Raw genomic sequence first — 13,815 nt, forward strand, 5'->3', positions numbered from 1 at the left:
TTATTTAATTTTAAATTACATCAATAAGTTTTATTCTTTGTTTAATTTTAAATTCCTAAGTATTAAAACAATAAATGTTTTATATAAAACTATAGTTTGTGGTCCCTCCAGCTTTATAAATTACATTTTGTCCCTATTTCCTGGATCGTCCTATTAGATTGATGAGTGAGTCTCATGTGAGACCGTCTCACGGGTCATAATCCGTGAGACGGGTCAACCCTACCCATATTCATAATAAAAAGTGATACTCTTAGCATAAAAAGTAATACTTTTTCATGGGTGACCCAAATAAGAGATCCGTCTCACAAATACGACCCGTGAGACCGTCTCACACAAGTTTTTGCCTAGATTGATATATGAGTAGGTCTCTTGTTAGACAGTCTCACGAATCTTTATCTGTGAGATCGATCAATTCTACCGATATTCACAATAAAAAGTAATAATATTATCATAAAAAGTAATATTTTTTCATGGATGACCCAAATAAAATATATGTTTCACAAAATACGACTCGTAAGACCGTCTCACACAAATTTTTGCCTTGATATACTTCAACTTTTACATACCAGTCCAATTATCCTTGAACTTGATAAAAGAGCTAGAAAATACAATTCATTTGTGATAATTATTGATGAGAAATGTGTTTAAAATAAATGGATAGTACGCTGAGACTTTGACTTGGTGTGAAAGACGGTTTCCATAATAGTCCAATCTGTCCATTTTTGTTTCAATTACTCGGTTTCTCCGGCCATTAAATTTCGTTGAATTTTCGCATTTTTAAAATTAGTTTATTATCACAATTCCAAGAAGGTTCATGGAACGCAAGGAGAATTAGATAGGAAATTTCACTGCCAAAAAAATTTTAATTTGGTTTTATTCAATGTCATTACCTTAGAAGTTGCTCATTTAAGAGTCTATCTTCCATTGCTCAGGGAAAATACAAATTATAAATAATTAAGAAAACTGTTTTTTTTGTTCTACTGTGATTTTGGTATTTTATAATGTCAAATTTCAATATTAATCGGCTATCTTTGTTTTTTTTTAGCAACTCTAATCATTTTTTCGATGTAGTTCTGGTATGACATCATTGCAGTGCTGACGTATAGAGTAACTATAGAGTTACATCAGCAATCCTAATGAAAATTTACCAAAATATTCAAAAATCAAAATATACAAACTATGAGTGAAATTTGATTATCAAAATTGTCAAAAATCAAATATAATATTGAAATTTGATAACATATAAAATGAGAAAAAAAAATATAATTTTCCCTAGGGGGGAAGGTTAAGAAATAATTCTAATCAAAATGTTATTTTGGGTTGTAATCTTTTTGCCATGTTTTTTGATCTATGACTTAGACATAATATCATGTTTAAAATAGTCATAATAGTAATTCTTAAATAGTGTGAAGACAACCTCATCGCAGTTGACAATGTCTAAAATACATAAAACGGTTATATTTTAAAACTGGAATTTTCTCATTGTTCTCAAAGTTAAGTCCACGTTACAAAACACAAATAAAGAACGATTCCATGGAAGGATATTGCAACATATTTTGCATTGAAACAGTCCCAAATTTGATTGACTACAGATTCAACACAAGGCTGCAAACAAATTAAAGCATAGAATTGCACGTCAAAGAATCCGAGATATTTGATACATTGTGTAAATTAAATAAATCTTCACAGATCAAGCCTACAGTACACATGGAAATTGTCAATAAATCAGGCCAAAAATTATCAATAAATCAGGCCAACTAAGTTGTCCTGCCCCCATAATTTTAACTTAATTTTCACCTATCATTTACATGATTAACATTACATGTGAAAAAATGGCAAAATGACTCAGATTCTCAAATAAAAATATTCGCATACTCTGCCATTCAATCCACCCTAGAATATTGGGAAGGCAACGGAACTTTTCCAGCAGTCTTGCGAATACTTCTTCATTAATCAAGCTCAGAGTCAGCATAATTCGGATGCTTATCCGACAAGCTTGTCGCTGCAAGGAATTCTTCACCAGGGTATATTTCTTGAAATAACTGCCAGGATTCAGCAAACATTTATCATGTTGTCAGAATTTAACCATGACATGCAGCGGAAAGGAGCTAAGACAACTATATTTCATGCCCGTGATTCAGATTATATGTGTATTGCCTCAAAAATGTTCTGAAATTTAGCTATTTCTAATCACTATTTCAAATTGAATATCCAGGTGCGTATGGGTTCAAATGTGGTCATATTATGAAGCCTGTGTATTCTATTTCAATCCAGGAGTAGAGTATAGAACACAATCAGCGGAAGAACCAGGAAAGATTTCACAAAAAGATGGTAGTATGATTAGAAGAATTTCAAATATTGCGGAACCGAATTAGGGAATTTTTTTTTTTACCTTTTTTGAGGCGTCCAGAAGATGATTATAATCTAGATCTTCGTCTGGCATCGGCGTGTTGCTGATGGAATCCAAAGCTCCTGGAAACTGACAATGATGTACAAAAAATCAAACTACAAGTACAGAACAGACGAGAAGAATCAGAAATACAAAGGAGTATATCTTCCAAGTTGGGAAGGAATGATATTCCCCATTTCACGAGCCTGCACACATCCTTTCCACCATAAATGATCGTGACCACATAGAGTATATTACCTATAAAGATAAAAAAGGCTGCTTTCCATCTGACAATTTGATAGAAGTAGAGACTAGTGTTTGTCGTCAGTTTTTACTGTGAACCATTGCCTGGAGCACGTGATAAAACTTCCATTTACACAAAAAAGAATGGCCCTTGGAAAGGATCTCTCACTGAGATTAGGTAGAGTAAATTGGGATAGATTCAACTACTCCAAGAAAAACAATTAGAATTAACTGACATTCTTTTGTTGACGAAAAAGATCCAGAATTTGATCATTCACCATATTTACCCAACACATTAAATTGCTCGATGATAGGGCATAACTGTCGTTCGAGCTTAACACTAATAACACAGTCAACAGATTAGTAGAAAAGTGGCATTAGCAATGAATGAGTAACAAATTTATCTCTTATATTTCTTTCCAAAATGTTAATTTCCCAAAATTAAATTAAATCCAATTTTTCTTCGTTTGTGACAAGTGTTCCACCTACTATGTGACAACTTGAACAAGGGACAATGGCATAAATGATAGCAGAATGTTACTGAAATAAAAAATATTAAGAATGAAAATATCACATCACGAGCTCAGAGAGAACATCACAAAAAACATTCAAGACAAGGTCCATGGAACTAAGAATGCAACTAAGCTTCTCATGGAAAAAATGTGAAAGACAACCATACTTTCGTCAGCTCTTGCATATACAAGGCGCTCCAAAGTCAAACTGGGTTTTACTTCTATATTTTCACTTGAATTATCAGTACCACAGCTTTCTGAGTTTCCAGATAAAGGAATAGAGAACAGTGCGTTTATGGCTGCATTTAATAACTTCTTCCCTTCCACAGCATCAACAGACCTTGCTGAAAGATAAGTCACAAACCTGAATGACATATTGGACAATGTAACTTGTATTGCAGGAGAATCCAGGTACTGAATATAAGAAATTCGTTTCACAGTATACTACAAGTCAAACAAAATTGCCCATTAAAAACAACCTCACAATGAAAAAATTTTAGCATCCAGATAAAAATTGACGCACTTCTCCAAAAATTATACGTGGGGAGGGAAGAATGAAATAATAATCAAAATTTCGAAGGAGACAAGGAAACAATAGGTGAAGTACAACTTACATCCCAGGGGGACAAACCATGACATTGCTTCTCAACTGAAATACACGGACAGATGCTATCTGTTCAGGGTATAATGCTGCATATAAAGAACTGACAAATTAAAAACATGAAATATAAATAAAAGAAAATTGGATATTCAGGCAAATCAAATAACGTTAAGATTTATAAATTTACATCTGGGAGGGAAGAACACCAGGCAATTAGAAACTTCAGATCTGATTGAGTTATTCGCAATGCATATTCCCCGGGCAACCTTCTCTTTGGAATCTATATGGCCAGCATCACGTGAATTTGATGCCTGTGCAGAAGAAGGAATCGATGGTGATGGAATTGTGAAAGAGGGAGCAAGAATCAACCGAGAGCTGAATAACTTCTGACCAGAAAATAAGGTGACACCCTTATATGTTCCATCTTCCTGTGGGAAATCCATATTGGCATATGAGAAGTCATATAAAAATACACTTTGCGCCATGAAAACAAACTTCCACAAAGTGCACGAATATGACAACTGAAAATGATATGCCATGTAACAAACTTTCCACATGCACATGTAAGTTTGTCTTAGATTCGTGCACTCTCAAGATAAATTTCTTATACACAAATTATGTATAAAATCATTTCAAACCTCATCCATGAGCACAGAAACTATGGGCATTCGCAAAACCTGTACAGCATAATTGATGTAGGAAAGCATTAGAGAAAGCTAAAGAGAAAAAAGGTAAAAAAGAACTAATATCAGTTACTTGCAGATATCTGAACATAAAGATAGCTGGAAAAAATATTATTAAATATCACCACGTGTCAGTGCAAATTTTCCACATTTAAAATCTCACATGAAAGCAAGGGAGCATATTTTAACATCTATAGAAACAAAAAAGAATGGCTTGAACCAAAAAGATGCAAAGCTATACATCAAACATAATCTTTATTATTCACCATTCTCTCCAAACTTGTCCTTTTTTAGAGGCTTCTTCCTTGAGTCACTTCATGAACATGGAGTTTGTTTTGTTATTTCGCAGTATTTGCTATCACTTATTTCTTTGATCAAGATCTTTTCTTTCGAAATGGTTCTTTACTTCAAGTTCTGATTGCATAGTTTTTGCCTTCCTAGAACATAAAAATAAGTGATATAATTTTATTTGAAGTCTGTTTTCAATTAATGTTTTTATTTCGAGATTTCATTGTTCGTTTTGTGCAATAGTTTTTGTCATGAGCTTTGAAATTTAATCATTTCCTGTTATTCCATGAAATAATGTACAAGTGGCAAAACGTTTTAGGGCGTAATGCTCCTTGAGTATCATTGGAAACTCGCCAGATGGTAGCTCACTGGTAAAATCAAGATGTCACGACATTAGAAATTATAATCACTCTACCCTCTTCCTAACACCCCAGTCTCATTAATTACCTCAAGGTGTATCTTTCTTTAAGCCACTTATATAAGTTCTGCCTTTCATTCTCCAACTAAACATGTTGACTCAAGATACAATTACAGAATAACCACATTCGATAACATCACATTTAAGGCTTAAAAGCTCAAGGCGTTTTCAATGCAAAACAAAACAATCATGGAAACAAAAACCGTGTACAATCTGACAATGATGATATCTCAAGGCGTTTTCAACGGACAACAAAACAATCACGATCCTATGACCTACAATGTTCAGGAATAAATCCATAAACACAAAAACAATGCCTCGTAGTCTACGTGTAGCTTCTAATTAGTTTTTTTTGTTTGCATCATTTATTTCTTTTATATTTCTTTCTTCTATGAGAGGAAACGCGTGCTAGATGTTAGACAAAGGTCATTCTGTCTCTATTATTCACTGTTGAATTTCAAACTGAAAAATGGTGAAATCTATAACTAACCGAGAAAATATAAACGTTGAAAATTCCTAAATTAAAAAAATTGCATGTCTTAAACGGTTAAATCAGTTGCCAGACATTTCAACATAGACACCACAAAACCAGAAGAATATTTCAACGGTTCCACATAAATTCAAGGACAAAATAGATCGACCATGGAAGAAAGAGAGAGAAACAGAATTTATCACAAATTAATAACCACAAAATAGATCGACCAAGGAAGAAAGAGAGAGAACAGAGTATTTATCACAAATTAATAACCACAAAGCCCAAGATGATGCAGAAAGCATCAGATACACAATTGACACCAGGGTCATCCAGTAATCCAAAAGATGTAATATATGCTTACATATATGCAACCTTTTACAGCAGCACGACGACAAAAAGCTTGAGGAAGTTCCCCTTGACCGTAAATGGGGTATATCATAGCCCCATTTGCATTAGCAAACCTACAATGTTTGAGCAAAATGCCATGAAGGACCATTGCTTTTGATAATTTAGCTAGTTATTTTTTATTTTAATAATACATTATGAGAATGATTAGAACACAGTCAAGTATCCGATTTCATATAAAATGCGTGACCAGTTCAGTTTACTTGTCTAAAAAACTGTAATTATCATTTATGAGCTGATACTATTCATCAATCAGACTCTTAAAATGTCAATGAGAACAATAAAATGCCCAAAAACATGAAGAGAGAAGAATAACTGAATAGTGATTGATGCATATGGTGACCAGAAGAGATGTTATCAAATTTTCACGGACATAAAATAGACAAATAGATTGAAAGTCATACATTTGGACCATGAGTCAATAAATCGAATAGAAGACTCTAATATCAACTCTATGATACAAGTTTAAACAATTAGTAGATGAATGTCCGTGGCGACTGGCAACCTCCAATTTGAATCTATGACTTTTCTTGAAAAAGATCATTAAAATTTGGAAATCAACTGAAAACCCAATATAAAAACTTTTACATCAAAAAAACCCTACCAATTTTTTTTTGTGATAGGAAACAAAATTATTAATAAAAGATATTAATTACAAAAATAATCTCAGAGGTTCACGCAAGATAATATAAATCATTTGAAAGTCCATTTTACAATTCTTAATAACAACAAAATAAACCCAAACTGTTAACATAATAACATGCCTTATTTTTGTCCCCGTAACACCCCTACTTAGATGTCAAACAAACTATTGATCATATTTTACCTTTGAAAAGATTATTCCAAATTTTTATCAAGTTAGTAATATTCTTTATTTCAAATTTTTATTTAATTGTAACAATTTTATCCGCACTTTTAGATGCATACGATTTATTTTACGTAGGATTAACACAATACATAATCTAATCTGAACTGAACTGATAAAAAAAATTGAAAAATAATTATAAGTTAGTATTAATAAATAAATTTTTCCGCTGATTATTTCTAGTCGAGCTTTCTGGTCTATCATTTTATACCTTGAGAAGTAGAAAACAATTACCAAATTAAGTTGGTTCATTAATTATAATTTGATTTTCTTTAATATTGAGATAATAGATTTAAATTTTAATTTTGTTTTAATATAATGTGTCAGAATTGAACTGATTTTAAATCTAGAAATATTTCATGGAAACAAAAACAGGATTTTTATATTTTGAATTTTCTGGTATTAAAAATAATATAATGGGTTTTAAGATAAAATGAAAATTGCTAGGGCTTTTGGATATAAATCTTTGTTATTAGGTTCTCTAGTATTTTTCTCTTAAATTTTATCTCACTCAGCATTAACTCACAATTCCTAAAGTCTTACTGTACGCATAATAGTTTGTCATAGACAAAAGATGGAACAGTTTACCCGTCATCTAAACTACGAATGATACAGCAAAATATGTACGTCAATTACAAAAATTTTGACCCCGTTTTCCTTTTGCGAGTCTCCATATATTGATAAAATTAGTCAAGATACAACACAATATGTATGCTAAATACCAAAACATCGAACCCATTTCCTTGTCCTGAGTCTCCTTATATTAATAAAGTCTTGATCTTCATTTCAGTCTACTTTTTCTCTTGATAGAATACACATGATATTTATTAAACAAATTCGCATATGACCGAGCACTGAATGTAAGACTACAAGTTGTTGCGATTGGCAAGAAAACTCGAGAAGTACAAACCTCGTGTTTTTTGTCTCTGAGATCTACTTAAATTCTTTATCTCTCCTGAATTCCAAATTTCAATTCTAAGCCTTCTTAGTTTAATTTGAATACATACTATGATACTGCAAAACCTGAAAAAAATGAGATGGGAGTGTAACACCTCCTGCTTCCCATCAACCCCACATTAAATTTGTTCCATACTTATCTCCCATGAAACCTGAAACTCCAATTTCATTCCCAACTACACTGAATATCTAAGATCTCCTGGCAATCTATCAATTCTAAATCTAACTTTTCAAAGCCTTCTCATTTCCTTCGTGGTTATGCTCTAAATCTTAATTTATTTTTTAATAAAGAATCCACATCAAAATAAAATCTTTCAATTTGATCTTTGTTCTATTATTTTGAAGTTTTAATGGAGGCATATCAAGATCTAGAGGCAAAATCATCTAAAGCATCCAATGAACTTAATGAACTGGACAAACAACTGTATCAAACAAATGTTTACTAAGGATAGCTTTTTGTAAAACGGAAATAGGAGTCCAATTTCAAGGTCGTTGTTAAGAGATAGAAATAGATAGTGCATATGTTATTCTTGGTAGATACATCAATCCTCAAACCCTACAATCACACAATCCTCATGTACTGGAACATCTTTCCTGTATGCGATTCTATTTGTCGCCTTCCAATTACTGTCACATAAAATTATGTCACTGCATGCATATGAAGCCGAAGCTAGCGCCTAATACACACTTCTTTTTTATATATTCATCCTAGTAGTTCCAGAAATGACGAAAGCATTTTTAGGATCACCAGATAGCTCCTGAATAAAATAAAATGTAAGGCAAAGAACTGACCTGCCAATGGAGGAGTGGTGGAGTGCCAAACGGCTAATCCCGCTTTTAGTATTTACAACATCTTTACATACTTCAATGTTGTCCTGATCATAATTGGCATTCACTAGAGCATATAAAATAATCCTGGAGGAAAAACTAACGCCGGTCGATTAAAGATAAACCAAACCAGGAAACTACAAGCTATGAATCCATTTGCAAATCCGTTTCAACATGAATGACCATAACACTCAGTAAAAAAAAATGAAACTTGCTAGTTAGCAGTACTTTCCTCTCAATTACTGATAGTTTTTAAGTTAAAAAACAGAGAGTCAACCAAACAAATCCAGTTAAAAGAATGTTGGGGTGTGGTGCAATAACTGCTCTAGCTAGCAAAGTGATTCTTAGCCGTAGAAACTTGAAATTTGGATTAGGCACACTAGTTAGTGAATTGAAGCAAAACCTGAGAGATGTCAACAACTATCCCAAAGAATCATGACAACTCCACAATTCAGATGCTCTTATTTGCAATATAACCATTTTACAAATAAGAAAATGACTAAGAATACACAGCAATTAACGAAGTGTAACTCAAGGGGGTAATCTGATGGTATGTGATCGTACAGCGTCTGAATTTTATACCCAATTAAAATGTTCAAGAACAATCTTACTAAAGGTAAACCATACTGTAATTTAAACTATGTAAATCTCCTTTTTTTTTAAAAGCCTCGGCGAAGCAGAGGCCACTGAAATAATAATAATATAATTAGTAACACAAGCATATAATGTAAAAAAAAATAAAACAATCACTAACAGAAGTAGATAGATAGAGGGCGAAGAAAAAATGTGTACGATTTTAGCTTCTGCGACAACCCAATTTTGCTCAAGAACTCGACAAAGGGACTCTCCAAATCCTCTTCGGATATCCGGTCCTCCTCGCTTTCCTCCGAAAAATGAGCCTGCACGAGCTTAAAGAACTTCATCAACCGATTCTTCTCGGTTATGGACAAGCTGCGGTCTTTGAATATGGCGCTACGAGAATCGGGCACATTCAATAATCCCCCGTCTACATCTCCTACAAAGCTTGGCGTCTACGCTCTTGAACTCCATGTACTGATTAATGCCCGTTTTGAGGATCAAATCGATCATGGAATCAGAACAGAGAAAAACGCGGGGAGCCGCCAAATCGAGGTTGAATCTCCTAGCATTTTTGAGAGGTTCTTCGGAGTGGGAGCTGATTTCCAGGGAGGAGTAGAGAGACCGAGTGACTGAGAGGGATGGAGCCATCACTATCAGGGACTCTGGAGGGTTTCGAATGGGATTGGAGGAAGGTTACGAAATCGTTTAGGGGAAGAGAGGCGTAGTGAGCGCCGTAGAAGGGGTTAGTATCGAGGTGTAGGACGGTTTTTCCGGCTGCTGAAGCGGCGGCGGCGATGATTGATTCAGGGAGACCTGTGCCGGTGATTATGAGGTCAAAAGTGGAAGGTTCAATGGGTGGATACGAGGTCGTTTCTTCCTCCATCGGCGATCCTCTACGCCAAAGGTAGAAGAAGACTGATAAATCCTCGCATCAATATTTGTTTGTAAAATTAATGTTTTATGAAAATGAAATTGTAATTGATCTTCATCGATATTTTCATAAAATTATTTTAATCAAGGTATATAAATCCAAAATAATAAAAGTAAATTATTATCAAACATACAAAATAAAATAAAATATATTATATTATATTAATTTTATTAAAAAATATTTAGAAAAACAATAAATTATTAAATACTTATTAATTTTTACTATGTTAAAACATCATAATTTTTGCTCGAAATTATTTGACAGAAATGATCTCTTACATTACACAAATAACGATAATAAAATTTATATTACAAACATAAAAATTTACTAAAAAACAAAACAAAACATCCATATTTTAAAATAAAAAGAAAAAAATTGTTCGTTAAAAATGATTTTAATTTGGGTGATATAAACATAAATGAAATCGTGCACAGAAAATTAATTTACTTTTGTCATCACCTAGACTAAATTATTGATCCAAAATAATATAAAATTCAATTATATAATTCATGAACACATTGGATTTTATATTATCGATGACATATTTTGTACCATTTTATATCATAAATTATATTTTTTTAGGAAATTATAAGTGAAGATTTCATTAATTAATATAAAAAAGGTTAGATTTTTTACTTGTTATTTAAAAAATAAAATATTTTTTTTAAAAAAGAATTAAATGATGCGTGGTTTACTTGGGCAATATCTAACACAACAGAAGCTAGGACGAAGTATAAGTTCATAACTCAAACTCAAATCCTCCAGCTATGGAAACAAAAATAAACAAATCAGAATTGCAGTATGTTTACCCAGATAGCATCACACGAAGAAGATCCAACATTTCAAACCAACTTGTTTCATCAACTGGTAGGAATAACACTTTCAGTTCACTAGCGTGATCTTGACGCAGATCGTTTTGCATCGTCTGGTGTTGAAGGAAAGAGTTCCACATACCGAGATCCGATCAGCATCTTGTCCTTGCACATGGCTTTCTTAGCCTCTTCAGCAGAAGCAAACTCAACATAAGCTTCTCCAGTAGCTTTCCCATCAGAGCGGCACCCGATCTGAATCTTATCTTCGGCGACATTGAACTCTTCGAAAAAGTCCACGATTTCTGATTTTTTTACGGAGTATGGGAGACCACGCATCTTCAAGATCTCCGTGTATTCCATGTTATCTTTATCTGGAGATCTCTTCCGTCGAGCTGGAGGTGAGGATCCACGTTTATCTACCCCACCATAAGCTCCTTCACTCACCTCAGCGGCTATGGCATTGTAATATTCCTGCTTTTTGCAACGAAAGACTTCCACGTATCTTCTTCCCATGTTCTGTCGATCTCTCTGAAGAGCAAGTTCAGCCTGCATATTCCCAGCAAAGACCACGAACGCTTCTCCAGAGAATCTACCGTCCTTGTTCACCAAGAAGACGTCCACAATGTCCATTCCAGCAAAGAACTTGAAAATGTCGACATCTGTGCAATTGAAGGGAAGACCCCTTAAACGAACAACTGGAAAAGGAGCCGGCTGGAATCTGCTGCCATAGCCATACCTTTGATGGCTGTCTGAACTGCTTCTCACTGCGAAGTAGGGATTTGATTCCATCATTCTTGGTCTCTTTGATCCGATCTCGTACCCGTCCGAAACCCCCCCGCTCCCAAACATTGCCCTTCAATTATTCATACCCAAGGAAGGGAAAATCCCCCCCGCTCAACCTTGTTAATAAAGCCAATCCCAACCCATTTTTTCTCCTATAATCTAGTTCTACTAATTATATCTGAAGCATTTTAACCATATCTCATGGACTCAATGACAGATTAAATCACACATCATTTTATTGAAGGCCAAAGCAGTACATACATACAAAAAACATCCAGAAATAAATGATTACTCATGCTTTATCAAGAGTAACAGCTGCATAACTTGGTGCTTCACTCATCAGTTTTCTGCAGTCAATCTAGGATCGCTATTCTAAAGAGGTTTTAATGACTTCAGAATTTCAGATAAACTTAACAAGCATGTAAATACATCAGTAAGAATTTGCCATAGTTGAATCCCTTATTACCAACAAATAAATATTGAAATAATGAACAAATACATAAAAGATTTTTTCTTGGAAGATATGTCATTTCCAGTTTACAGGAAGTCCCAAGGCAAACATACTATCATTATTGAGACAAGAAATTGGTTAGTTACTTTGAAGCAAGCTAAAGTCCGAAACAATAAGCAGACCTTGTTTCTTATCAACATTAAGCAACTAAACTAAATAATTTTTTAGGTTGCTGAATTGAGAGCCACTGGATATGGAGATAGCTTAAATTCTAGATAATGAGCTCACAATACCGAGGGAGTTGAGATCATCTGCCAAAGCTTTTGACTAAAATGACAACCAATGCAAAATATCCTAATTAGTTCACTCAATCCCACAAAAAACGACGAAATAGAAGGCAAATAGTAGGAAAAATGTTAAATATTCCATGATTCAATCAGAAAAAGAAATTTACACCCAATAATTTCCGATTTCTTTTAAAATAAACATAATTCGTATAAATTGATAGAAGGTACATATGGATGACAAAATTTTAAATTAGTACCACAGTGCAAAATTGTGATTACAGAATTGACAACCCTACTTGAGGTCCCAAGAACAAGACAGGCAAACCTGGCTACTTCTAATACCATTTCCTAGGAACAGATTCACACTGAGTAATTTTGTACACTAGATAAGCCTAATTTCTAGACAGGCTAAATAATCAGTTCACATAAGCATCTCCCTGAATCGATCATGGCTTAAGCCGAGATGTTTTCGCAAATCAAACACAAACAAGACAAAATAAAAGTAAAATTCTGAAAATTCCCCATATTCAAGAAATCGATATCCCTTCCAATTAACATATCTTTAAAAAAACATGCTAAAAAGGTTAAAAACGAAAAATCACAGAACCAAATTCCGATTTCCAAAAACCAACAAAATAAGCATTTATCAACTCGAAATGATCCGGAACAACGACAGTAAAAGCAAACAAGGATCGTTTAACTTACCCTCTTTGTCCGTACATGGCTGCGCAGCCTAGGAGAATCTTAAAACGACGGCGTACACAGATTACGAAGACCAAAACGCAACAGAAGTGGAGACCGATGCGAGGAGAAGACCAGGAAACCCTAGCTAAATTATTTTATTGTTATTATTAATATGAAATAGAGAAGGCTTGCAAAACCGGATAAAAATAATTCAATTGGTGCTCGAGCTGTAATTACGTAAATGCCCTTGAAATTACCAAACTACGCCATAGCATATTTGGTAGAAAGAATTCTCATCTAATTTTTTATACTTATAATTAATATGACATTGAAATAATGAGAATGATCATTTTATCCAATTTGAATAGAAATGGTCATCTACATTCTACACTCTTCATTTACTCTCGTTTCCTATTTTTTAAAAAAGAATAGGTATCATGTGAGACCATCTCACGGATCTTAATTTGTGAGACGGGTCAACCCTACTTATATTCACAATAAAAAGTAATAGTCTTAACATAAAAAATAATATTTTTTCATGGATGATCCAAATAAGAGATCCGTCTTACAAATACGATCCGTGAGACAGTCTCACACAAATTTTTACCATTAAAAAAAGTTTCA

General features: G+C 33.6%; 2 protein-coding genes across 3 annotated transcripts; both read right to left on the minus strand.

The window, feature by feature from the left end:
* Positions 1 to 1,606: 1,606 nt before the first annotated feature.
* LOC140813614 (rab escort protein 1-like) lies at positions 1,607 to 10,207 on the minus strand. The gene is given in 12 exon segments (XM_073172244.1): positions 1,607 to 2,042; positions 2,393 to 2,479; positions 3,312 to 3,347; positions 3,349 to 3,508; positions 3,759 to 3,834; positions 3,933 to 4,173; positions 4,384 to 4,422; positions 5,971 to 6,070; positions 8,629 to 8,751; positions 9,457 to 9,689; positions 9,691 to 9,883; positions 9,885 to 10,207. Coding segments are annotated over 12 exon segments (1,623 nt in total). The 5' UTR covers positions 10,127 to 10,207; the 3' UTR covers positions 1,607 to 1,949.
* A 689-nt stretch (positions 10,208 to 10,896) lies between these two features.
* LOC140813678 (uncharacterized) lies at positions 10,897 to 13,366 on the minus strand. Of its 2 annotated transcripts, none has more exons than XM_073172438.1 (2): positions 13,213 to 13,366; positions 10,897 to 11,750 (listed from the first exon to the last, which is right to left on the minus strand). In XM_073172438.1, exon 2 carries the CDS (start codon positions 11,614 to 11,616, stop codon positions 11,065 to 11,067), a length of 552 nt encoding a protein of 183 aa, XP_073028539.1. In that variant the 5' UTR covers positions 11,617 to 11,750; positions 13,213 to 13,366; the 3' UTR covers positions 10,897 to 11,064. The 2 variants fall into 2 exon arrangements, with proteins under 2 accessions (XP_073028539.1, XP_073028452.1); XM_073172351.1 differs by having other exon boundaries at positions 10,897 to 11,839; positions 13,213 to 13,365.
* Between the last annotated feature and the right edge of the window lie 449 nt (positions 13,367 to 13,815).

This window comes from Primulina eburnea, chromosome 1, assembly GCF_022965805.1.
Source record: "Primulina eburnea isolate SZY01 chromosome 1, ASM2296580v1, whole genome shotgun sequence".
Taxonomy (NCBI): Eukaryota; Viridiplantae; Streptophyta; class Magnoliopsida; order Lamiales; family Gesneriaceae; genus Primulina; species Primulina eburnea.